Source organism: Phoenix dactylifera, chromosome 12, assembly GCF_009389715.1.
Source record: "Phoenix dactylifera cultivar Barhee BC4 chromosome 12, palm_55x_up_171113_PBpolish2nd_filt_p, whole genome shotgun sequence".
Lineage (NCBI taxonomy): Eukaryota > Viridiplantae > Streptophyta > Magnoliopsida > Arecales > Arecaceae > Phoenix > Phoenix dactylifera.
Window position 1 is genome coordinate 1,325,739 of NC_052403.1, and position 27,512 is coordinate 1,353,250.

Here is a 27,512-nt window from a genome sequence, read left to right on the forward strand (position 1 = left end):
AGGAAGAGTCACAAGGCAAACCTATAAGGAGAATTAATTCTTCTAGTATTTGACATATGTGATGCACTTGTTTTATCCAAGAAAAATGGACATTGATGGATAGTTCGCATACCAAGTTCTTCAAGCAAATTTGATAAATATACTCCTGATCAATATAATTGTGTTTCTCTGTCTTTTTTTCTTAGAGGTTGTATGTGCAGTATATTTATTAGAGAAATGGGTGTACATATAAGAATAAAGGAGGCGATCATCTCATAACGGATTTTGTGGATTAGGGGTGGAGAGGTGTGGGTCCAAGTTCTTCAAGGCAAATTTGATACATATACTCCTGATCAATATAATTGTATTTCTCTTTCTCTTTTTCTTGGAGGTTACATGCGCGGTGTATTTATTAGAGAAAAGTTTTTTTGCATGAATACCCTTCTAAAAATTCAAATTTGCACAAATGCCATTTTTAAATTTATATTTATTTTTGAACTTCATAAAATACTATTTTTGCACGAATGCCCCTAATATAATGGTTCTTCTGACAACGTTAATAAAAATTATATTTATTTTAATTAAAAATAAAATAAAATAAAATTTTTGAATTACTTTTTTGTCTCCCATCGCGATCGCTTTGTAAATATTTTTTTTCACATTTGCTCAATAAGAGTATTTTAGTCATTTTAATTTAAAACCATAAATTTTTTTAACAGATATATATATAAAAATGAGGGTAAAAAAAAAGAATAGAATAGTAAAATAAGTGTTTTATAAAGATAGATATATAAATAGAAATTTGGGAAGGATATTTATATAAAATTCGATTCCCTACCATTCGACTCGACTGAAAAGATTTCCACCCCTATACTGGAAGCTGGAAAGGGAAGATGACGTGTAAGCCCTCACGCATGGTAAAATCACTGGCTGAACTCCCTTTACGTACAACGATGACAAAAAGGTAACTAGAGCCTGACAAAGAATAGAAAGAAAATCTCTCCCTGGACTCCATGACGCTTTCTAAGCCTCACATAATATGACTTTCTCCGACACTCTATGTTAAGTATAAGTGTAATTAAAAGGAATTGCAGTCCGTTCTCCTTTTTATCTAGAAAACAAAGTAGTGCTTGTTGAGGCGTCCGTTGATATGAAGGCCAGGTCCATGACCAGAGGTGGCGGGGAGGGAAGAATGGCAGAGGGTGGCGACCAGGTGAGCGTTGCTTTGGACGGTGTAGAAGAAGGAGGCGGTGGTGAAGGAGCCGCCGGGTTCCTTCCCAAGTTGCTGTTCTTCGAAGGCTCCTCTATGGCCGCGTTAGGTTTGGGAGCCCTAGTCAAGCCACCCAAGGGCATCTGGTCTCGCAGTCTCCTCGCTCTGGCTTACTACCCTGCTGTCCTAGTGCTCATCCTCTTCGCCGTGTGGCTGCTGAAGCTAAGCTCCGTGGTGGTCGAGAACCCGAATCGCCGTACTCGGGCCAAGGGGGCGATGTGGGCGACCTTAGCGCCTCTGCTACTTGTTATTGCTCTCCATGTGCTTCCCAATCCAAACGTGAGTCCATGATCCCTTCAGTCATAATACGTGAGTAGTGCTGCTGTGTGACTACTACTAGTTGTTGTTGCTGCTAATAAATCGTTGTCATCGGTTCCTTCGCTTATCCTATATACTTGGTATATATAAAACATTACTCAGTATTTGTCAATAAGAAGTCAGTGATTCCAGCGAGTTCTGATGTTTGGATCCATGGTGTGTTTCTTCTTGTAAGGTCACTGATAGGAGATCTTTTTGTTGTGTTGTTTAGTGGACTTGTTGTGGTGTTCGATGTTTCAGATCCTTGATGCTTCGACGTTGTTGTGTTATACTTTTGACAGTCCAGCTATATTTGTTTAACACACCTTGATGCAGCCTGAAATTATATTTGAATGCAACAATAGGAAGTACAACCTAACGAGGAATTTATATTTTTTCCACAAGATTTGCATGTACATAGCATATGGGGGGAGAAAACCCCTTAAATTGCCTAATTTACTATTAAATATTTAATTATTTTTTAAATATGCCTGATGATCTTGGATTTATTATATTTATCAAAATTCTAGCATCTCAGCTCCTAAATTATTGCTCGACTTCTCGAAAATGCGGGCCTCTCTATTTTTTCCGAGATCGAGATTGTGGTGCATATCTCGATACAAAACTGGCCGAGATGGCCGGCATTTCGCCTCTATTTCTTAGGAGCAGAATGCACATTGAACGACATAATTTATAATGACTGTAAGATAAGTCCCACATATCCAATCCTACTCTAATTTTATCTCATGCAACCGAAATTGATCTTATTTAGTCCAACCTAATTTGATTGGATCTGATTAGATCAAACTCAGCAGCCCGACCCATCTCACCTCACCTAATCACAAAGTTAGCCCAATCTGATAGGCAAATGGATTGGCTTGGGCTCGTAAGATGGCCCATCTTGAAATTCTATGAACACTCAGAGAGAGCTCATGAACGGACGCACGCACCGAAGGGCCCTTTTGGAAAGGACACTTGGGCGAAGGTACGTCGGTTACCACTGCGGGATGAAACCCTGCCTCTCTCATTCGCCTTCGATTCACCATGCTGTAATCCTAGGGCTTCTTCTTTCCTCCGCCGCTGAGGGAGTCTCGAGTCTCCTATCATAATCTGTTCCCGTTCGCGATGCTGGGACGGAAGCTGTACAAGACGAAGCTGTGCATACTCTACCAGCGCGGCCGCTGCGCTCGCCAGAGCTGCAGCTTCGCCGGTTCTTTCACCGGTAATTGTTCAAAAATCCAAAGAATTACTATTAGAATTCGTTCTTTTCCTCTCTTTTTGCCTTTTTATTTTGATTCGAGCTGAAATGCCCGATTTTGTTTCTGGATCTGCCCTTTTCTTGTCGTATCGTGAAGATTGTTCAAATTTGTAGGGTTTCTATAGAAATTGATAAGCGAAAGGCACAGTGGAAAAAGGTTTTGGATTTAACATGTCTGCTGCACTGAGAGAAAGCTTTCTTTTTGGGGGTTCAAAAGCTTGGGAAATTTTTCCTGGATCATTGATTAAATTGTAGGTAAAAAGAGCATAAATATGAATCAATTTAACCAGAAATTCATGGATCGCATCATCTGTGATGATGAACCAAATGAATGTATGAAATTTATGCGATGGTTTTCGTTATGTAAATATAAAGGACCCTGTAGATAGATTCTATGATTCTATTGTTGTGATGTTCTATGTTGCACCCATCTAATTAAATATCATTAGGAAATCAGCGCATGATCGATGAGGTTGAGAGTCTGTTGCCCTTTGAGCTCCTCCTTTGATCATATTTTAGAGGGTCAAACCAAGAGAATTAATTCTACTAGTATTTGACACAAGGTTAAGGAGAATTAATTCTACTAGTATTTGACACGTGATGCACATGTTTTATCCAAGAAAAATGGACATTGATGGATAGTTCCTACACCCCCAAGTGCTTGGAGCAAATTTGATAAATATACTCCTGATCAATATAATTGTGGTTCTCTTTCTCTGTCAGAGGTTATATGTGCAGTGTATTTATTAGAGAAATGGGTGTACATATAAGCGGAAAGGAGGCGCTCATCTACTCTTAAAGGGTTTTGTGGATTGGGGGTGGAGAGGTGTGGGTCCATCCCTAGAGCGTGCGTGTACACACACACACACACACACGCGCACACACACACACACACACATATATATATATATATATATATATATATATATATATATATATATATATATATATATATATATATATATATAGAGAGAGAGAGAGAGAGAGAGAGAGAAAGAGAGAGAGAGAGAGAGAGAGAGAGATATGAAAGTGCTTTGCTTTAACCACTCTGAACAAATTTCCAATATGATTACCCAACATAGTGAAACCTTAGAAAATTGGGGCCTTAGCTGTGCGCATCGGGAACCACATTCCTGATATCTTCCTTTTCGTATTGTTAAAAAAAATAAAGATTTGCAATGGATATCTAGCACAAATATTCAAGCTCCATTTAAGAAAACTATTCAGAATAAAAAGGTTCTTTCAGGGAATCTACTGTGAAGTCTAATAAGGCTGATTTCCTACCACCTCTTTCGATTTAGATTTTAGATATTACCCCAAATTCTCTCTTGTAATCTTAACCAAGTTCCATACTTTGTCGAGTTTACCTCCTACAGTCCTACTATTAAAAATTAGGATTTTTTAATTTTTGGGATATTCTTTCTGAATTCTGTGTCCTTTTCCCCCAAAATATCCTCCAAACCATAAAATAAATACAAAGACATGTCCTTCCTATTTATCTACCCGCGCCAAACCAGCTGGTCTCCTTGGCATTTCCAGGATATGTGCTGTTATTTCTTGTCTCGAACTCAATATTAATCCTAATGAAGCAAGTATATCTCCCTTCTTTGCTAATTATCGCATTGTAGTCCCAATGAGAATTGGCAACGAGACACAGTTGTTCAACACATTCTCCTGTTCCCATTTCTCCTGATGTCCATGACAAGATGCAACCACTGAATTGACAATCATGGGCAAGGATATCCAATAATATGATCTGTCCAATTTGACTCCAGCAGTTTCATTCAACTCTATATTAGTGAACTTGTACTGTAGATCTAGATCGTCTGCAGCCAAAATTCAATCATCTAATTGTAAGTGACGAAGTTCAGTCGCTTGCTGGCTAGATGAAGGTAGTAGAAAATTAAAGAAAATGTCAAATACCATAATTTCGGATATGACGAATATAATGTTAATTTGTCGAAAGTAAAGGCTGATAGCAAATGGTAATCCAAGAAGAGTTGCATGTTATCGTCAAGAAAATTAAATGCTACTGTTACACAAATCAAAAGTTAAGCATCTCCAGCTACATGTTGATTGCACAAAGAAAAGGAAAAGAGAAAAAAGGACCTGTCAAAAAGAATATCATTGGCCAGGAAAATGATGTGCAGTTGTCTCTCTGAATCATCTAGAGCGAAAATTCTATCTCTGAGGGCTTCGGCCAGAGCCGGTGCAAATGGTGATCTATGCATAAACCACATCTTGGCTCCCTTAATTGATTCTTTTGTACCTGTAAGATTACTGGGCACATTATTAAGCTCAGCTGCAACATCAGATGGAAGAGGTCCTGATAGGCCCTTGAAAGATCTCGTTAAAGGCTCATAATCAGCTCGTTGAAGGCTCATAATAATAGCTCACCTACACAATAACAGTATAAATATGATCACCACCATGGAACCACATTTCCAACATATCAAAGAACAACACCCTACAAATTTCATCTTTCAGGTAAAAGATGCATATGGACAAGGGCATAAAATGGTACTTATACCTTGTACAAGAAAAGGCCCTATTAAAGACATAAACAGGGGATGCTCATTCTAAAAAGGCTATGGTTCTTTCTTGATCCAAAAAAGAGTGTTTGTCTTCGGTTCTTTCCTGGTCTGAAAAAGATTTTGTCTTCAAAACTAATCGAGAATCCATGTTGGCGGATCACCTTTTTCAAGTTAAATGGGAATAATTGTCTTCCATAATCACAATCCGCAGCACCTTTGTTGAGTGGAGATTCTCAGTCGGCTTTGTGAATAGTAAGATAACAAGAATCCTCTCCCAAGAATCATGGTTGGAAGTCAAGTAATCTTTTAGTTATGTCTCGGCTATTGGAAGTCAAGCAATCATTTAGTTACGTCTCGGCTCTTTAATTCCATGGAATCTCATGTTGAAGATGGTCATGTTTTAAGAACTGCACAAGAAGTATGCAAAATATAAACTGAGATTTATTATGAGAAAAATAATATTGCTCTTATTTATCAGTTGAAACAAGAACTTGCTTGCTTTCCTAAAGACGATAAGCCCTTCAACAAATACCTTGGGATGCTCCATAGAATGCATCAAGAATTAAGTCACCACATTCCAATTTTCACCGAACCCAGCACAAAAAGATTTGAGCAAGATCGAGTTTTCAAAGTTCTTGTAGGATTTGATTCCGATTATGAGGGCATCCTAAGTCAAATTCTTGTAAATGCCGAATTAACTTCTCTAAATGATATTTGTGCTCTTCCCCAATAAAAGGAAAAAAGAAGGGCTCCAATAGCCATTCATGAGCGATTGGATGTTGACACATGCGCAATAGATCATATAATAGGAAAAGTCGCTAATCTATCTTCCATGGAACCTGTTGTTGGTGAGCATTCAATCACTCTTGCTGATGGTTCATCTGCTTCAGTCCATAGAATTGGTCATGTTGATATATCTCCTTCCATGAGTCTACCATCTTTTCTTTTTGTACCTTCCTATAAGTAAGTGTATTTGTACCATCTGCTCTACACTACTATGGGCTTGACTACCTTCAGGTCAGGTTTTGGGCCTAGCCATAACTTTAGGGGGTTGGGGCTCAGGTTTGTACTAAGATTGTAAAGCGTAACAAGGAATTTGGGCGAGCCCAAGCCCGTTCCAAAGCCCAACTCAGAGCCCAACCGGCCCTTGCCCGCCTCCAAATCTGTTAACCTCACCCTCCTCCCCTACTTTCTCTCCATCTCTCTCTTTCTCTCTAGATTTTTCTCTTTTCTTTCTCTCGATATCTCTCCTCTTAGCTTCCCCCTTCTCTCTCTCCTCTAATCTCTCCTCACCCTTCTCTCTCTCTCTCTCTCTCTCTCTCTCTCTCTCTCTCTCTCTCTCTCCTCTACTCTTTTTCATCTTTGAGAGCATAGCAAGGAGGAGAGTGGAAGGCGCAAGAGCGACAGCAATGGTGATGCTTTTTAAGAGCATGTCCTTAATTTGATTCGGCTTGGTTGGGCCTGGTCTATCTGGGTTTCAACCCAAGCTCTTATTCAGCTCGGGCTGGAGCTTGGAAAAAAATTTCACATCTAAACTCAATTTTTTTAAAAAATATAATTAGACACCATAATTTATTTTTCCATTGTAATATTGCCAGGCCATCCATCTCCTTCCGGGAATCATTATCATGTGATCATTATATGATAATATAGATTATAAAAATTTCCATTGCATTATATGTCCATAGGACCTTAATAAAAATCCATTTCAATACATTTTATTATTTGTTTTATAAGTATTGCTTGCAATTTTGCTTTCCCTTGATCTTTTCCTCAATATATGCCAATTTTATAGTGAAGAAATTTTAATCACTAATGCTGGTCTATGTGGAGACTGTAGCTAATTTTTTAGTTTTTTCGTTTGAAGTGTTGATTGTTTAATCATCATAAATATATAGAAGGGCCTTAGCTCGTTGAGTTGGTAAAAAAAAAAAAAATCGCCCTCCTTCCCTAGTCCCAATTATCTTGATTATATTTTACACAACTAATTGGTTAGCAACCTACTTCTATTAGATTTGATTCGACCAGGCCCAACCTGGCTTAGCTCACCTCCCTTAACCACACAATCTTGGAGCTCAATCTGGGAATTGAAATGAGTTGGGCCTTCCCAAAGATACAAAACCCGGCAGCATGACGCAAAAAATGTAAGCTTCAACCTGCCGACTAAGTCATCTTGCATTCACTACAAAATGAGTAGGCATAATCTGGACCACCTGAATTGAGTGAGATGAGATACTTCGGCATTTGCATTACCATTATGTGCCCCTACCTCACTTCAGATTCTGCTTTGGTAGAATAATTTGTCATGGATTTCCAATTCATCTAGATTGATGACTTTCTTATTATATCTTCTCCACACATGTACATAGCATATGGGAGGAGCAAACCTGTCTAATTTACTATTAAATATTTAAATTATTTTTTTTAATATACCTGATGATCTTGAATTTATTATATTTATCAAAATTTTATCTCAGTTCCTAAATTATTGCTTGACTTCTCGAAAATGCCGGCCTCCCTATTTTTCCCGACTTTTCTTTTCCGGTGAAGCAGATCGAGATCGTGGTACATATCTCGATACAAAACTGACCAATATGGCTGACATTTCATGTTTCAAAAACTATATTTTCGCCTCTATTTCTTCGAAGCAGAATACACATTGAACTACATAATTTATAATGACTGTAAGATAGGTCCCACGTATCCAATCCTAATCTAATTTTATCTCATGCAATCCAACCTAATTTGATTGCATCTGATTAGATCAAAGTCAGCAGCTCGACCCATCTCACCACACCGAATCACATAGTTAGCCCAATCTAGATCGGCAAATGGATTGGGTTGGGCTCGTACGGTGGCCCATTTTGCGATTCTATAAACGGACCCACTCACCACAAACGAAGGCCGCTCTTGGAAGGGATACTTGGGCGAAGGTATGTCGGTTACCATTCCGTGATGAAACCCTACCTCTCTCAATCGCCTTCGATTCACCATGCTGTGACCCCTGAAACTAAATAATCCTAGGGCTTCTTCTTTCCTCCGCCGCTGAGGGAGTCTCGAGTCTCCTATTATAATCTGTTCCCGTTCGCGATGCTGGGACGGAAGCTGTACAAGACGAAGCTGTGCATACTCTACCAGCGCGGCCGCTGCGCTCGCCAGAGCTGCAACTTCGCCCACGGCGACGCCGAGCTCCGCCGCTTCGCCGGTTCTTTCCCAGGTAATCGTTCAAAACTCCAAAGAATTACTATTAGAATTCGTTCTTTTTCTCTCTTTTTACCTTTTATTTTGATTCGAGCTGAAATGCCCGAGATGGTTTCTGGATCTGCCCTTTTCTTGTGGTATCGTGAAGATTGTTCAAATTTGTAGGGTTTCTATGGAAATTAATAAGCGAAAGGCACAGTGGAAAATGGTTTTGGATTTAACATGTCTGCTGCACTGAGAGGAAGCTTTCTTTTTGGGGTTCAAGAGCTTGGGAAATTTTTCCTGGATTATTGATTAAATTGTAGGTAAAAAGAGCATAAATATTAATCAATTTAACCAGAATTCATGGATCGCATCATTCGTGTTGATGAACCAAATGAATGTATGAAATTTATGCGACGGTTTTCTTTATGTAAATATAAAGGACCCTGTAGATATATTCTATGATTATATTGTCGTGATGTTCTATATTGCACCCATCTAATTAAATATCGTTAGGAAATTGGCACATGATCGATGAGGTTGAGGGTCTGTTGCCCTTTGAGCTCCTCCTTTGATCATATTTTAGAGGGAGGGTCACAAGGCAAACCTATAATGAGAATTAATTCTACTAGTATTTGACACATGTGATGCACATGTTTATCCAAGAAAAATGGACATTGATGGATAGTTCGTATACCAAGTGCTTGGAGGAAATTTGATAAATATACTCCTGATCAATGTAACTGTGATTTTCTTTCTCTTTGTCTTAGTGGTTATACGCAGGGTGTATTTATTAGAGAAATGGGTGTACCTATAAGAGGAAAGGAGGCACTCATCTGCTTATAGAGGGTTTTGTGGATTGGGGGTGGAGAAGTGCGGGTCCATCCCTGGAAGTATATCTCCCAAGACTCCAAACTACCTACATCCAAATCTCATCCCTCCTTCTGACATGTCCTCTATTGTAATAACTTGATGGTGAAACAGATTTAAAAAAAGATAAATAATTATATTATATAGTATTATGATATGAAGTTCCTTCTCAACTTTATTCATTTATTTATTTTGCTAGGTTTTGTTTGGTCTCGAAATTCAACAATACCTCTTCTTCATAAGTGGAACATCACTTTTTCTCCTTATGTATTTTTCTAAAAAGCCTTTTGACTCTTTTATATTTTCCAAGTTCTCTTAGCCGAAGAGAAATCAAGATTTTAATAATGGTAACCCTCAAAAACCATTTTTGGGAATAAAATAATACTTGCCATTGTGACATTTTTAGCCGTTATAATATGAAGAATTGGAAGGTAATAAAATAATTTTCTCAAGTCATCGTCCATATAATAAAATATTTTTTTATATATGCATCGAAGTTTCTTAAACTAGTATAGAGATTTAGTTTTTCAACTATTATTTTAATATGATCGGTATAAAAGCATTGTTCTCATTATAAGATGGTCATTATAATGGAATGGTGGGCAAATGGTACCATGATTTGGATCAGTGTTTTAAAAGGCAGCTGCGGTATACGGGCAGTCAAGGGACTGAATAATGCATGCGGTATGCAGGTTGCATATGTAGCTGCTATTTTTTTAACTATTTAAAATAAATAAATACATTAAATACAATAAAAACAACAATAATGTTAGTAATATTTTTTCAAACCCATGGCAGCATTAATAATAGCAACGACTAACAATTACTGCTTACTACTTAGTATTTAATATCTACTAGCAATAGTTATAATATAATTAACATGCTACATTCTTAATGGCCATATCATGCCTACCTGAAACCTCCATCAAACCTAACTATTGATTTGAACCTGATTCATCCTTGCGGGGCTACATCAAGAGTGGGCTGCATGTTTGGCTAGAATCTAAGCGGGCGAATACATGGCTGTACAACTCTCGGTGGACGGCTTTATTGATCTATTTGTAGTATGACTACATATTGTAAGAACCACATATAAGCAATGCGGTGTGGTAAAGGGACTGCGTCTGCCTATGCAGCTGCATGCACCACAGTTTACAACACTGATTTATTTCATTTCTTTTATCTATGCAAAATCATGGGAGTGCGTGAAACAATGATAATGACCATTATGATGTTATTTTATTAATAGCCTTTTTAGTAGATTGCTGTGCATATCCAAAATATTGTACTTCTTTTTTTATGTTAAAATATCAAATGCGCATTTTCAGAAACAATGTGAATTTCTTAACTATAGTATTTAAAATTGTTTTCTCGTAGACAATAACTGCTTATGCAGTATATCGGATACTATTGAATCTACTTTGATGTATTTAGTCTTCATAATGTTATAAAAGTGTATAAACATGAACAGGATTTAAAAATAATTACTAATTGAGATATACAGGTTTTAATAGTGAACATTGTTACCGATACACGCTTGGACGTACATTGCATGTGTTCATTTGCTAGTACACAATTCAATCCATAATTCTCTCTTCCATGCCATTAAATTTAAGTTTGTTCTCCAGATCTCCTTGTACAACCTCTTAATGCAATTCATGCCCTAGGGTCTCTGTGAATTTTCTAAAACTATAAAGTCTTGGTCTGTAATTAGCTTCTATCATCTCCATTTTCTAGAGCCATAGGGATACAATATGGGACTTGTCTCACAAATCAACAGGATAGTGTGATTTGCCCTCATCTAGGATCAGGAACAGATTAAATTTGGACACACAAGACTTATCTTTTAGTTGTTTGAAGTGAATCTGCAAAGAAGGTTTCAAATGTCAATCATATCATACCATATCTACCCTGTATTTCGAGCCATGTTTACATGTATCGACACTGGGGTATCATTTGTTTGGGCATACTTTGAATTTAAATGGTTGGCATACCAGTAAGTGAGCAAAATGGGGGCGATATGCTGTTTGTAAATAAAATACCATCCTCTAAGTACAATTTTCAACTTTTCTTGCTAGGAAATCTTTAGTAAGGTTAAAATCCTTGCTGAGATGCCAAGGCTTCTTCCACAGTGTTCAAGGCTTCTTATCTATATCTAAGACCTTTCTCCCCCTGGCTTTTATATGGACTGCACATACTGGTAATTGTTTGGCAAGACCATTCAACTTGGTAAGTCTCTATGGGCCTATTTTTTTCTCTCTTTTGTGACACCATCATACTACCAGAAGTTTAATCTGAGTTGATTTTGGGTTATCATGCAAATATATCTCTTTTCTTGGGTTTTCAAAGATAAGGCTTTTCTAATTAACTTCTTGCTGATTATACATGAGCAAGAATAACTTCAAGAATATTCACTATATTTTGTTACTAAAACAATATATGCTTGATTCTGGGGAAGTTCAATAACAACCCACTAACGCGTTCACTCATTTCCTGCCTTCATACCTCCTGGGATTTCCTGTGACAGTGTGGACTGACTGCATTTATATACCAATTGAGGAAATTGGAAACACCTATAGTTTGCAATATTACCAATTGTCTAATTACTTTATTGGTTATTATATTTGGCACCTTCTATGAGTGTGATTGCTTCAGAAAAAAATGTTGCATCTATACATTTTAATTTTACCCTTTTACTATCAATTAAATTCTTGTCATGCACACGTGAAAACACTATCTATGTTGGTTCATCTTGTACACTTTACTGACTTTGTAGTTGTCCTTGTGGCTGGCACCAATGAGGTTTAAGATGATGATGCATTTTCTGTTTTAAAGTAAAACATGCAACTTGGTGGCTTGTTCTACATTCTGGAAAATAATTTGCTTGCATTCTTTTGCCTTCAGAAATTGAATTTGAATGGCAAAAAGTGATGGTCAAGGGAACTGAATTAAAGAATTAATCAATATGGACCAGATGATCAGGAAAAAAAGGGGTGTATAATCACTTTAGGAGCAGACCTTCAAAACAATAGAATGGATACGAACCATTTCTTAACCCACATTTAGTTGAATTTCAAAAAATGATCTGTACTGGCAAGTTTTAATTGACAATTTATAAAATTGTTTAATATTATTGCCATATCGTTTCATGGGCGTACTTATTCTGTCTTTTTTGTTTGGTTTCCTCTGAACTGCGCTTGCATTATGTAACTAAACTCACTCTGCTTTGGAAAAATAATGGACCTGAGTACCATTGACTGCAGATGAAAACTATGCCTTTGTTTTTTTCTGATCGAAAATCTGCCCACGTGAAGCTTATTGCAGAACAAATGTGGCATAGTTACTGGTTTCCTTTTGATTTTGTTATCGATCAAATTATCAACCTTTCCAACAGCTTTACTAGTCTCTGCAATTCGACGATGATGCATGCTGGTTTTTGGTAGTCTCGCCAGTTGGTGGTGTGATATATATGTTGCTTAATTCTGCTAGTGATTCCGTATTCCACGGAGGTGATATGAAGGATTTGTTCAATATTAAGTTTGCTACATGCTTATTGGAATATGCCCTTTGTATTATGATCTCTATGTTATTAGCAGATTCAGCAAATACTCGAATTGAGTCATGCAGTTGTTTTAGTTGTTGTTCAGTTGGTATCAGTTCCATCCTGGGGATCCTTGTAAATTAGCATTCTAAGCTTTATTGCACAGGAGATATTTTTCGAGCTTATACTTGGAGGATATTTTCACAGCTCAGAATGAGTATATTGGATGGAAGGTTCTTTCTCAATATAACTAATGATACCAAAGTTTCTACTACTCTCCTTTTTCTATCACTCCAGAAGGCAGCTATGACATCTTCTCTATCATTTGTTTTTTCAATGTTCAAAGGGCTCTCTCAGTGACCTAAGATCGTACCTCACTATTTCCGTATCTGTTAGTTTTATGGCTCACTTGTTTATGTGGCCTTTTGGAATTGTTGAGGAGGCAGTACTACTTATCATAATTGAATTTCCCATATTTCTCATGGTGATGGTAAGCTTGATAAAATTAATGGGTTCTTCAGTCTCCACGCACCTTCCCTTCATATATTCAAAGTGGAAAAGACTTTCTTCCCCTGCTTGAAACTCTACTGTTTTCCTCACTTTCAGGTAGACGGGAATATAAAAATGGAAACTTGAGAGGTAATCTTGACAGAAGGCATTCTCCTTATCGGAGATATTCCCCTATAAGAGATGCAAGAGGTCATCATTCTTATCATAGTCATAAATCAATTTCTCATGATAGGGGTAAGCAGTCTCCTGAACCTAGTGTTTTCCCTTATTGGTTTTTTCTAATGTCTTACTAGATTGAGCTTCCATTTATTGTGGCGCCTGTAATTTGTCTTACTATATCTGATAAAGCCTTTCTTTTTGTATATATTGTGGTTATCATGCCTTTTCTTTGTACAGCCTTGTTATGACCTTTGAAACTCTACTTGCAGGCTCTAGTCCTTCAAGGTCCCCAATCAAAAGGAGGTGAGGTTGAAATCTGCTTAAATAGTATCTCAGAATCTTCAGTGTATAAGTTATGATAAGTAATTGAATTTAATTGTTAAGCGAATCTTTGCAATTTCAAGGACCAAAAACAAACCAATTATGATGGGTCCTTATCCAGTAATTGGTAACGTAATATCTCCATTCTCATTCTCCAGTATTTGTCTGCTAACTGATAAATAAATGTGTAAATTACTGTCTGCAACTTATTTCTTTTTCTCAACAATAATTCCTATTTGGATGTGGTTCCCAACCAATGATTTCCTCTATGAAGAACATCTGAAACTTTATTCACTTATATAGTATCTGAGATATTACAATGAGACCAACTCTTTCTAATAAATGGGGGCTAAAATGAACCTATCCAAGGGCAATCCAAATACAATTCGGACTTCGATTTAGCAAGGACTCTTATTAGCTTAACCATCAATTATATGAGGATAATTAAGAATAAGCCAAAGGACTAACTTAAGTTTTTGGCCCGTTACATTTCTAACCACTCAATGGAGATAGCTGTAGCTCTAATCTAGGTTGGGTCCAAAACATGGACTAGATATCGTGTGCCCTATATTAAAGAAAAATTCTTCATTTTCTCCTACTGGCACAAATTTATGTGAGACCCTCCTTCTCCTACAGATAGGAATCTCTGATAACAAAGAGGACACCGCCATACATAAACTTAGGTGCCATTTGGCATCACTTTTATTTTTGTTATTTTTAAAAAACAGAAAATAAAAATTTTATTCCCATTTTTTCAAAATTTTAAAAACATAAATATATTTGGTGTTGCCAATTATTTTTTTAAAATATAAACATGACGATGGCGATGGAGGTGATGGTGGTAGCAATGGAGGTGGTGGTGGTGTTGGTGGCAAGGAGACGGCGGTATGGCGGAGGTGGCGACGATGGCGGTCGGGTGACAGGGGCACCGACGATGTTTCGAAGGTGACAATGATGGTGGGGGTATGGTGGAGACTATGACAACAGTAGTGCTGGGAGGGATGCTAGCTATGTAGTGGAGGTGGCGATAATGGTGGCGGTGGTGGAGAGGCAACGACAATGAAGTCATAGGAGTATTGGCAATATGGCAAAGACAACAATGGTGGTGGCGTGGTGGTGAAGGCAATGATGGTGGTGGCGGAGGAGATGTTATGGTAGTGGTAAAAAACATGAGTTTCTTATTTTTGAAAATATTGAAAGTAAGAATTTCTTACTTCCATATTTCTAGAAATAATAAAAGTAAATTTTGAAAATAAAAAATAATAATAATAGCACTGAACATTTTTTGGTTTGGTTTCTGTGATTTTATTTTAAATATAGAAAATAAGAAATAAAAGCAATGAATCTCTTAGTTTTTTTTTACCTTTTTTACTTTTTTTTTTATTTTCAAGTAACTAGTAGATATGAATAATTAAAAAGAAATAATAGTGTCCAAAATAATATCCCAAGCAACTTTCTTCTTTTTTTCTTTTGTTATACCTATATACTTAACATGGCTTGCAACTACAAAGAACTATCCATGTCACCACAAATAAAGGTACTGTTAACTACCATTGCCCTTAGTAGCTTGACAAAGTTTTGACACATAATGTTTAGATATTGACTAGAACCTTATAATGACTGAATTTTACTTTATAGTGAATCATCCATGGTTATTTCAGTGAAAGAAGGTATAGGAAGAAGCAGCGTGTGGATGGAGAAAGTGATGTTTCTGGAAGCTTTAAAATTTCTGATGGTTCTGAAGATATAAAAAAAGGAGACAAGGTTTCATTTTACAATGAGAAGATTGATCTGGAAGAGCAGGTTTGCGTTATCGACTGTAACTCATCAACATATATGGTTGACTGCCATTTGAAGTGCCATGATACAGAGACTGTTTATACTGTTTGCTGCTACATTTTTTCCAACTCATGTTTTTTCCCAAATTAACCTTTTGCAGCTAAAGCAAATACAGTTGGATATTGAGATGCTTGATGATCATAAATCTGAACTAGAGGTTGGTTTTTGTTTGTTCAATATTGTTTTCTTTTTTATTGTCACTAGTGCATCTGTCATAATTAGTGATGTTTAAATATGTCATAATTAATCTGATTTTTGATCAACAAATACAAGGTATGCATTTTTTAAGAAAAACAACTATTTTCATGAAACGGTACCTGTTTTCTTTAGATTTATCTTTTTGTGGAATTGAAATTTGAAATTTCTTTTTTACGTTTGCTATTTATAGGTAGAATAATGTCAAGCATTTCTGTTACTTTGCTCTTTTGTTTGAACATGTGAAACATTTCAAGTAGCATTTCTTGTATTTTAAATTTTAGGCTCATAAACTTTTTGTCTTATTGCTTCTGTGAGTTGCCTTGTTAAATATCTCCAAAGCTTTAAAAAATGTTCTCGCGGATTCATAAATAAAATGCGAGTTTCTTGGCGTCAGTAGGTTTAATATCTTGAAATACTATAATTTAACCTTTATGTTTTATCTAACCATAGTTTCCTTTGTTAGGTAGTTTTTAAGGGGTCTAAGAAGAAAATAAAATAATATTTAGTTTTGAATTTTTCCTATTTTACTCATGAAGCACGTAGCCCAAAACAATTCTGTTTTCTTAATACATAGCAATTTCACCAAGAGAATCGCCTTCAATTCTTAATGGACTGAAGTTTATAGATTCGTGTTTCAAAGTGACTTATGCACCCCTTGTTCCCGTAAGCCAATTAAGCCTCTTAGCTCTAAGAGGACAGCTTGGACTTGCTATCCATCACGATTAGGTTTCATAAAACTGAAAATTAATTGAAACTTATTGGTACCATATAGAACTTCAACAAATTTTTTGACTTAATTTTGAGCAGTCTTTATTTATTATTTAAGTTATATATATTCTCCTGTTTGTAATCAAATTTTCAGATGAACTTCTATATATAGCCTTGCATGTTATAGAAGGCATCCAAATATATATTAGAAGAAAAGCATTAAATTTTCTAGTGAAAATGATTATAAGGAAAAAATGGATGGTGGATTTAATATACTGAGGAAAAAAGTGCAGAAGTCCATCCATAGGCATTGCATCTTGTCCCAACTATTTGGGTTTGGCTTTAGATCCTTTTTGACAAGCCTTCCTACTTAAGGCAACCTCAGATTTTAGAAAAAGGGCAGAAACTACAACAAACAATAAGAGACAAATTTCTATTAATCATACCCAACCAACATAGAATAAAAAATTCTGTTGCAGTCATGAATTAGAAGATAAGACTGAAGGCTTTGGATCAATAATTTAATATAACTTCCCCAGACAGAAGGATTTGATTGTTGTGAAATTGGAAAAATGTTAATTCAGCTGAGCTTTATGTCGATCATTCAAATGTTTCATCAGGAGTGGGGGTGCAAGCATAATTGATAGACTTACGATATTCAGGATATGTTTCTAGTTTTCTTGTGATGTGGTTTTCCTTTCATGGCTAGTTTTGAATTCATCATTCATGCATTATTAAATGGTCGTGTGACTTTCTCAATTGGCCATGCGAGTTCAAGTGTATAATAATTTCTTCATATTGTAAAAGAGCTAGTGTATTCTGTTCAGATGAGAAGAAATATGATTTATGCTTTTCAGTATTGACATCTAGAGGGAGTTTGATGCGCTATTAATTTAGGAAGATTTAAATCTGATTTACAGTGAGTTCAGGGATAAGTATGAAGCATTGCCTTAAACTTGGTAAAAATAAATTATTAGTATTATGGCATTTACAACCTTTGTCTCCATATCTCAGACATCTTCCTAGCTTGGAGATTGAGTACCACTTGGGTGCCTTGTGTGATGGCCTTAATCTGTGGACTTTACTATCAAATGTTGCATCTTTGAGAATTCATTCTTCCCTTAGGATTTATTTTTTTCTCTGACTTGCCTTTTAATTGTCATGGTTTTGCCTTGTATTTAAGGCTTAAATTTTCGTTCTCTTTAATCTCTTTTAGGGACTCCACAACTACTGTTTCAACCTTTGTTATATCTTTGTATTTATCTTTTTCCTCAGATCTAAATCAGTCAGATGACCATGATGCCGTTTGTAATTTTTGTGTTCACTTCTAGTGTCCGAAAAACTTCAAGATTGATCACTTCTTTAATGCATCAGGCTCTTCTGCCATGATCTTTATTGACTTGCTTCATCATGCCTAAGAATACTTTGTAACCAAACTCTTTTCCATTTTCTTGTGGCTTGTCTCTTGTTTAAATTGTATGGAGCATTACCTTCCAATATCTAATCAAAGCAATCTACCTTGATGCTGATAAACTTATTGAATAATTAAAACTGTCACTGATTTAGAGCATTTGCCTGTTTTTTAGCTCACTTTAGCTATTTAAGCAATCTTCTCAGCATATAGTTTAATAATTTAAAAGGTGATTTTCCAATATTTTACTTTTTTGTGAACTAAAACAATTGGGACTAGGAGGTTAGACCCCACTTACAATGATTTTTGTTTGAGTGCCCTTTGTTGCTATGTGTTGCTTTTGTGACTTCTGGTGCCATCATAACTTACATTAGTGTCCAACTTCTTTTGGTTTCTGGTTATTAACTATGTTGGTGATTCAGCATGCACATGGTTCATTATCCATGATTGTGCTGTTAAGCATTATGTTCATCTTTTTTTTGCTTTAGCTCCTAAACTTACTATTTCCCTATTGTACTCATGATGTTGTTGCTAGTTGCTCCTATGTTGTTTGTCCTCTTGTCCACTGATCTACCACTTAGTGAATGTCCAATCTTTTTTGGTAAACTGCTGGTTTGTATGGTTCGCCTTGAGTTTTTGGTAATTAGCAATAGCCTATTGTATTTTGTATACCGGTTCTCTAAACATGATGGCCTATTATTAGTCTTTGATGATTCCATAAATGCACCCATATGTTGAGTACATTTATGTTACCAACAAGAGGTACATGTGGATCTAAATGAGGTATTCTACAATTTTTTGAAGGTAATGATTCTGCTTGGGTTAATTCATATTAGTAAAATTTGAGTGCCAAATAATGTCATGGTGATGTATCCTAGTGCATTCATATTCAAGGTCCATCGAATCAGTACTGGGGCTTGTATTGGCTGGCAATCGATTCGTACGATGCCATATTAGGGCATTGCCAAAACAGGGAGAGGGAGAATTATAAGGGGATGAGGAGGAGAGGGTGCTGCCGTTGAGGGAGCACCTCTGCTCAGAGCCCTTTGCTACCAAGTTTGCAATGCGGAAAGGGGGGGGGGGGGGTCGGGGCGGCAATTTACTCTGCTGTCAAGAGAGAGAAGACCTACCTTCTTAGCGGCGGCTGGCATCTGAAGAGAGAGCAATGGAGCTACAGTATGGGAGATTTCTGTCTTCAAGAGGGGTTTGAGAGAGGTCATCGGGGGAAGGGGGGCAAGGGGGATATAAGCCAAACCAACTCGACCTGTTCAATCATCGAGGGTCGACGTCGATTTAGTTCAGTTAGGGGTGGCAATTTACTCCGCCCCATAGGATGCCCGACCCGGTCCAACCCTTATGGGGTGGGTTTTACCTGACTCGTAGTGGATCTAGGGTGGATACAAGTAATGGTAAAATTCATCCCAAACCTGATTTGGATATTTGTAACTCTTTATAAATTCTCTTTGCGAGGCAAAAGAATATGTTGTATGAAAAAAATTGATTTTTGTAACTTTACCTGACCCGATTTGTGCAACCTGCTCCATCCCACCCCGAGACTACTCACCCACCCTGTCATACCCCAAGGCAAGTACAAGTCAGGTATGGGTAATGGCCTACCAACCCATACTCGACTTGTTGCCATCCTCAAGTTCGGTATGGGCTGAACCATCTGGTGCGGGTCAGTTCGGCAATCATTGTTCATATTAGTTAATATGGTTTCATACATGCCAAATCTCGACTTTCTCATGATACAAGTTCAGTAGTCCACATTTCTTGATATATATGAAAGGTTCCAAATCATGATCATTCTTGGCTTCCAAAGCTTCATGTTCACATACCTCCCAACCACTTTACTTTTCTGCACATATCATTGATTAGATACTCGTATAATGCTTAACTCGTGAGTCTTCATCACATAAAGGCCAAAGCAGGTTCCTTAAGCATGAGGAAACTATTGCTATATTCAACATGTTTATCTTACGGCAACTTTTTATAGCCTGAAAATGGATTGTGTTGCATCTGACGGATTTATAGTATCCTCATGCCAAGTTAAAGAAGAAAAAGCCTTCTTGATCCTTGAAATCAAATGCAACCTATTTGCATTGCAAGGAATGCAAAATATATGAGAATATCACTGTACGACATGCTGACATATGACTACACAAATTATGACAATGGGTGTCAATTGTATTGACTGACCCATAACATTTACCTGGGTTTGTACCTTGTGGCTTCTTGTTATATGCTGTTATATCTTTTGAAGTATTGTATGTGTAAGCTTTACATGTTTCTGCTGCATCTCTATAGCTGATGATGTAACTTTTGTGGCTGCCTTGCTGCATGCATTGCTTTTTTTGTAATTTGTAATTATTTGTTCTGTTTGTAGATCTTTTTGGAGGAAAAGGTTGATGAAGCACAAAAGCTTTCTAGTAGAATAGAGGACCTTGAGTCAAAACTGAACAAAGAACAAGAAGACCGTAAAAGGTGTTATTTTTGCTTATATTCATCTGTCCCTGAGAAATATCATACAATATTTTTGTAACTGCTTCAAGAAGGAATATATATTTTTTACTTTTGTCTTTTTTTTCATTCTATTGATGTTCTTTGTAGGATTACTTTAAAAATGAAAAAGTTTATCAAAGCTCATAGGCATTATATGAAGGCACAGGAGGAGTTGAAAAGGCAAGTCTTTCGTTCACTTATTTGAGAAATGTCTTTAGCATTTTTATTTTTCCCCCCTTTTTGGTTGTGTCGGCTTCTGGATTATTCTTGCTCTTTGTGGACATTTTTTCCAGAGCAACCAAGTTTGGATGATTGACTCATGATTGCAACTGTACAGGTCACAAGCTCGTTTTCAAAAGTTGGGCGATCAGCTTAGTTCGGATATGTTAAAGACCAGTGCCAATGAAGAAGAGTCAAGTGTAAATGTTGTAAGTGATGCAGAGCCTGATGATGATGGTGATCATCAGATCAGCTCAAGGAACGATTTGCTGCGGAATGATGTTTCTTCAGCCAAGAGGAGGTCGTTTGTTGATCCAGCAACTAGTGAAGAAGCAAAAATAGGTAAGTTGATCGAGAAGTTCTTATCCTAGTTCTTAAATTTATATTGCTGTTTTGCTTCCCTTCAAAATTTTAATCTGAGACAGGTTTTCTAGTTGCTAGCTAATTGTTTGACAGATATATGTGTAGATAGATATGCCTTACTGTTCACTAATGTTCTGTATATTTCACTTTGTTTTTATTCTTTTATATTTATCACTGACATTTACTGCATATACATGATTTCTTATAGTGTAATTTTGTGATTCATAAAATTTTGACTTGTGCATGAGGTTTTGATTATCATAAGACTTCCACACTACTTTTATGCATCTGATGGTAAGTCTTATGTGTCAATCCACTCTAGCATTCAAAAAACAATTTCCCATTCCTAAACTTTTACTTAGGTAATAGATACTTTTTTTTTTGGGTCTTTTCTAACGTCAATTTACAACCATTAGTTGGGTAAGATATCACATTTTGATTGGTAATCCTTTCTTCCTTCCTTTCTTTCTTTCTTTGTTTCTTTCTTAAAATTCTTTTTTTCAATTATAGGCTATCTGCCTCTATCCCCTTTTAAATGGTATTATATGTTTGAGCTTTTGTCTTGGTGAAATCATCTGGGTTGTTGTAGGGAATTCACGAAAGAGAGGAAGATATTCAGATATAATAACTAAATCAGAGAAGCTTATGAAGTCCGAAGGGCCCGCTCCTAATTCAGAACATAATAGCAAAGGAACTGACACAACAAAAACAGTCCTCATTAACAATAAGTCTTTGACAGATGACTACAAGCATAAACAAGGAAATTTTGATTCTGCTAGCACTGCCCCTATGGATAAGGTTAGATAATTTCTTTCCCCCTTCATGACATTTGCTTGCTATATTGATAAATTTCTCTCAAAATATGATTCCATATGAGAATCTTTACATTTCCCTCTATAGATACTTGTTTATCATCTTTAACAAGATAACAAAGAAATCAATAGCTATAATGCAGCAATAACTAAAAGCACTGTTGCCATTTACAATATGATTCCACATTTTGTTGAATGTGGTAGTACTGTTTTCCAATTGCATGAAGAGCTGCTTTTATAATTTTTGAGGTGCTTAAGCAGACATTTGTTACTTAACAGGTGAAAGGTTCTGAATCCAGACGCTCCTTGCCTTCAACCAGTATGGCTGCTAATGCAGTAGATGAACTCATTGAAGCCATTGAAATGGAGGAGAAAGCTGAAGCTATTGAAATTGCAAAAGATTTTGAAGATGGAGATGTGTTAAATAGAACCAAGTCAGCTTATATGCCACCCCCTCCTCCACCGGTCACTCAAAATGCGTACAAGCAGGTTAGGAAGGTCATATCCTTTTTCCTAAGGAGATTGTTGTGTTGCATAGAGGTGAAGGATGGATAGGTCTAGTTTGTTTGCCACCTGTCGGGCAAGTCCTGCACTTTGGATGGTTGACTCGCTCAAAATCATTTTCCCCTGTTCTGTAACTGCAGGCATATTTATCTAGTTCCATTTTAGGTTTTACCTTATCACATTGTCCTAATTGTTTGATGTGTTATTATGTCTATATCACAAATATTTTAACCCACTAGTTTATTCTACTATGCGGCCCAACCCGTCCCACTTACCCATGCCCTTGCTTTTATGCACACAATAGTTATAATAGAAATAACATATTTTATCTTCTCAGTCCAGCCTTTTTCTCAAAATAAAATTGTAGCTTTTATAATGGATGTCATTGGCCACAATAATTGGAATTAACCAAAACAATGGTATTATGTAATGAGACCACTTTTTGCAGGTTATCCTTTTTTTAGTGTACTGAATTTTTATACTTTTAAGAATATTGAACTATACATAATATCGTTTCAGATGTATAAATTTTTTTTTTTATATAAAACCCAAAGAAATGACAAGAAATTGTATATAGATAGAGGAGAAAATAACAATGTGGAAAACAAGACGGATTTTTGACAATATCCTGTAAGCAGTGAAAAGATCAAAACAATGACTGTTTTTCATTCTGGAAAATGACCTTTGTAATAGATTAGCAGATGGTTATTATTTAGACTCCCATCGAGTATATATAACAATTTGTGAGACCTTCAAAATCATTCATGGGCGTACAGGTACATAATCATTTAAAAATTGTTCATATTTAATGAAACCAATGTATATTGTAAGTTACAAGATTGTCATTCTATTTTAATTTTATTGACACTGACAGGTTTCCGTGAATTGCAGAATCTTAAAATGACAATTATTCTCTGAATAATTCTTGTTTTATCAAATTATTCATCAGGTTATACACGGCCTATCATGCACTCCTTATGAATTACAAATTGATGGACTATCTGGTGTTGCTGATGGTTTTGGTCTTGCTATTGTTTGTTGTTACTTCTCCCATGCTTCTTTTTCCATAAACTAGTTTATGAAATTTCTGATATCTTTTTCGATGTTATCTTTGATACCCCTATCTAAGAAATCCTACAAGATGTGCCCATTAATTCCTAGGAATGGTCAATAGATGGCTCTTTATTTAGCCTTCTAAAATTTGTTGTATATTATAAATCTTACCTGTACTTTTTTTTGCTTTGTTTCAGTACGAGGGTGATGATGAGGATGTAGATGTGGAAAAGGTGGATGCTGAAATGGTAGACATAGATATCGATAGTGAGGTGGAAATTGAGCAGATATAGCTCAAGCATCTTCTAGATGTGTTATGTTTAAAAGAATTTTTTTCAAATGTTAATATTTTTACCAATTAGCTTGTCTTGGTAAATTTTAAAGCTCTTTCTTACGCTGTTGAAATTATTGCTGGTAATCCAATTTACAGATGCTTAATTTTCTTATTGTCATATAATTCTTCAGTGGGCGTAGTATTGTGGATCATTCAGGTCTGGATTTATCAATATGTATGTTTAGGTATTTCCTGTCAGTTTCATGTTTTATATTGTTATTAACTTATTTTTGAAGAGTTGTTCTTGACTATTGTCATTTTTTGTTTGCTGGTGCAGTCTCTTATAGGTTTCCATCATTGTAACACTCAATAGATGGCCATTCAGGACTTCATTTTACTCTGAAACTTATACAATATTGAACTCATTACACTTTATTCATCATTTCTTCTTCTTCTTCTTTTCTTTTGGTAGCATTCATCATCTTTTTTTCAAGGCATTGAATTTAATTATCTCATTTTTGGATATCAAACCTGTATTGGTACTTTAATTTGTTCCTGCTATGAGATCCTGGAAACAGAACATTCTCATAACCTTGTGCTGAACCTTATCACGAACCACTCCGTTGAACTGGATCCTTTACAAGCTCCAACAGGAAACTAATACAATTAAATGCACTTGTGGGTTTTCAAGTTAACCTTATTTATATGTATAACCAACCATTTTGCATATTGTTCTCATGCTTTATCGGAACGTATGTCGCACCTTTGCACGTGAGTTAGATTAGTGCATTTATTCATACAAATAGGTGGATTAGGTAAGCACCTAGTTTGGCTGCTTTTCTTGTTTTTTATTTCCTCTGCTTATTTATCATTTTATCTATTCATAAAACCTCAAGTAGAAGGGGCAATGAAAACTCGTCAAAGTATCTTGATAATTTCTTATAATAGATCTCAAATATTAGGGAATAGTGGCCCCTCATGTTGTTCTCAAGACTCTCAGAATTATTCGTGAGCATGATTTTGTCACCAGGAGCAGAGATCGAGAGAACATTTTCTGTAAAAAGTTATCAAAAAGATTTGCATGTAGAAACTGTTGATGTGTGGAAATGTTCCAATGTCATTGATATGAAGATACAAAACAACTTTAAGACTAGCATTATATTTCTGAATTATCAGTTAAAATCTCGGGATATGTCATATGGCCCCCAAGTCTCCCCAAAGATTGATATCCCGAAGCAGGTCATCCCAACCTCCAACTCCTGCAAGTGACTCATCATCTTTATTGTCCTCCAAGTCTTGGATGACCCTGTTGTCAGTTTGCATTTCCTTTGTTATGACATTTTCAACATTTGGCACACCAATGATCTGAGTATCCACCCGTGTTCTGTGATTCTCTGAAGATGGTATTTCTGGCACTTGAGTTTTTTCTTGCCGGATTTCACTTGCAGAAGATGGTTGATCCCTTGACCAAATCCAAGTCGTAGGAATGGTTTGAGGTCGTGGCTTAAAGACGATATTGCCGCGCTTGCTCCTCTCTCCGTGGTCTCTAACATCAGGCTTTTTGCTCAAATGAGAGTTCCAGTAGTTCTTAACATCATTTGCAGTCCGGCCGGGAAGTCTGCCTGCTATTAGGGACCACCTGAACGAGATTGTTTCATTAGCTGACGAAATCTTTTCTAAAGATAAAACACCCTGATAACCCTGGTTTCTGGAATCCATGCAATTAGTGGCTGCATCATGGTATAAGGCTGCTTTGTGTAGCATAATATGATGACAGTATCATGTGCATGCACAACCATTTGGTGTCAATATATGTTTATGCTTTCCAGTCCATAGATGTTTTAGTCAACTGTCATGGACTAGTTTAGGTTTCAATAGCTCTCGCTATTTCCTTTAGCCAAACTAATTATGTATATATGTGCAAGGAGATTATTTTTTTCAAAAAAAATAATGCCATATTTGTGGCTGGAGATGCTTTGCAAATTGCAATACTGGGCACAGTATGCTGCTTCCTAGTGGCATATGTTACAACCAAGCAACTACTTTCCAATTTGCCATGGATATTGATCGAATAGGTCATTGAGCCTCCGAAAAGTGGGCTATTGGTCACTTTGTACAAGCATAAGATTTAGACTCCCCCCAATTAAACTAGCTTTTAGAATTACTGAGCCAATGTAAGTAGCGTTTCATTTTAGGGTCCATTGGACTCAATTGCTAGCCTCCAGCTACTGGCGTGCCAGACCTATCTACACAAGCAAGCACAAGGAACCTATATGCGATTATCTCAATCATACTGCATGTAAGTCCCTAATGCCTACATGGATGTGTAGATTTAGCACATCTTGTCAGCCAATCATCAGATTTGCAGTGGCATGTTTCGAACTAAAATTATTAGAATTTGTACTCCGTGCGCACATAACCAATTTGTATGTGTTAAATTTACTGTTTATTATTACCGTTCCTATGTTTTTAAAGCAAATGAATCATAAACTTTCTGTCCCAAAATGCTAGCGATTCAAACTAAGTGAGCGAGCAAAGTTTAAGCTACAAGCAACCTTTCTCGTCAAAATATTGCCGCACGAAATTTCCAACATCTAAAACAAGTGCTTGGATCTTATCAAGATCGTGATCTTGTCTTGCTTTGCCCAGTTCAGTCATCCAGCGTTTTCAAATGGGCCCATAGGAGATGATTCAACCTTATCGCACTGTATAGAAAGCGAAGTGGAGAGGATATGATGAATCCATCAAGCATAAATTTTGGCTCCCCAACCTTGCCTGAGCCCTATTCTGGTAGCTGTCTCCTACCAAGCATAAATAACCTTCCTTACCCTGAACATATACCTTAGATATACACTGGAGGCTCAAACGCTAATGTCACTGAATCAAAGAAAGGTAACTAGTATAATGAACTAGATAGGCTCTTCTTTTGTGACTTGCCTGTTACCCAAAAGCTTGTGAAGCCTAACAATAAGATCAGCCTCGTCCTCCCCAAAGCTCCCTCTGTTGATGCCCGGGCTGAGATAATTCAGCCATCTCAGCCTGCAACTCTTTCTACACCTATTCAAGCCTTCATTAATAGAAATTCAATTCTATTAAACTCTCTTTAGTTTCCAGAACAATAAATACCTCAATGAGAACAGTTTTCCACACATACCTGCCCTCTGAGGAACATGGCGCCACTCCTTGGCGCCATACTTTTCGACGCATCTCCTAAGAAGAGCATCTTCTTCTACAGTCCATGCTCCTTTCCTGATACCAGGCTGCTTGGTGCCATTGGTTGAGTCAAAGCTCATTGCTGCTATAAACGTGTTCATTTCTCACCACCTTCCCTTTCTCCCCCTCCTTCCTCCCAAGTTTTCTGAATAGATGCTTCTTGTGATTCTGCAGTCTGTCCAGTACAATCGAGTTCCTTTAATACTAGCACTTAAGGATCGAGTTCATCGATGAGAGTCATAGTCAGTGAGATCTTAGGCATGGAGGATGATATTGCTGTCATCGAGCATGTGGGCAAGCAAAGCAATGCTTCCTATGTAAGACTGGGGAAAGGTGATCTCATGAGATGTTGGACTCCTGATCCAATAACTGGCGGCGATTGCGTGGATCCATTGGCTAAGGAAGGATGACATTGATCTTCTATAAATGGCTACAGGTTAGGTCTAACAGTCGATCGGCGGTAAGGGCTTCATTTTTTTGCCGCATGGCACTCT

At 36.8% G+C, this 27,512-nt stretch overlaps 2 protein-coding genes across 3 annotated transcripts; one reads left to right on the top strand and one right to left on the bottom strand.

The window, feature by feature from the left end:
* The first annotated feature begins 8,253 nt into the window (after nucleotides 1-8,253).
* LOC120112702 (zinc finger CCCH domain-containing protein 13-like) lies at nucleotides 8,254-23,985 on the top strand. 2 transcript variants are annotated; one of them, XM_039132254.1, is made up of 11 exons: nucleotides 8,254-8,555; nucleotides 13,539-13,676; nucleotides 13,871-13,904; nucleotides 15,584-15,725; nucleotides 15,862-15,918; nucleotides 20,465-20,562; nucleotides 20,689-20,760; nucleotides 20,918-21,141; nucleotides 21,752-21,960; nucleotides 22,254-22,472; nucleotides 23,729-23,985. In XM_039132254.1, exons 1-11 carry the CDS (start codon nucleotides 8,429-8,431, stop codon nucleotides 23,822-23,824), a joined length of 1,416 nt encoding a protein of 471 aa, XP_038988182.1. In that variant the 5' UTR covers nucleotides 8,254-8,428; the 3' UTR covers nucleotides 23,825-23,985. The 2 variants fall into 2 exon arrangements, with proteins under 2 accessions (XP_038988182.1, XP_038988183.1); XM_039132255.1 differs by having other exon boundaries at nucleotides 22,254-22,463.
* Nucleotides 23,986-24,038: 53 nt separating this feature from the next.
* LOC103698771 (transcription factor MYB114-like) lies at nucleotides 24,039-27,098 on the bottom strand. The gene is made up of 3 exons (XM_026801705.2): nucleotides 26,960-27,098; nucleotides 26,743-26,887; nucleotides 24,039-25,444 (listed from the first exon to the last, which is right to left on the bottom strand). The coding sequence occupies exons 1-3, from the start codon at nucleotides 27,096-27,098 to the stop codon at nucleotides 25,000-25,002; spliced, it is 729 nt and encodes a 242-aa protein (XP_026657506.2). The 3' UTR covers nucleotides 24,039-24,999.
* Between the last annotated feature and the right edge of the window lie 414 nt (nucleotides 27,099-27,512).

Coding starts and splice junctions, on each gene's coding strand:
- LOC120112702 (XM_039132254.1), top strand. CDS start 8,429: ATGCTGGGACGGAAGCTGTACAAGACGAAGCTGTGCATACTCTACCAG. Junction 13,905..15,583: donor AGGTCCCCAATCAAAAGGAG/GTGAGGTTGAAA, acceptor TGGTTATTTCAG/TGAAAGAAGGTATAGGAAGA. Junction 15,726..15,861: donor AGATTGATCTGGAAGAGCAG/GTTTGCGTTATC, acceptor AACCTTTTGCAG/CTAAAGCAAATACAGTTGGA.
- LOC103698771 (XM_026801705.2), bottom strand. CDS start 27,098: ATGAGCTTTGACTCAACCAATGGCACCAAGCAGCCTGGTATCAGGAAA. Junction 26,888..26,959: donor CCATGTTCCTCAGAGGGCAG/GTATGTGTGGAA, acceptor AATAGAATTGAA/TTTCTATTAATGAAGGCTTG. Junction 25,445..26,742: donor CACAAGCTTTTGGGTAACAG/GCAAGTCACAAA, acceptor AATCTCGTTCAG/GTGGTCCCTAATAGCAGGCA.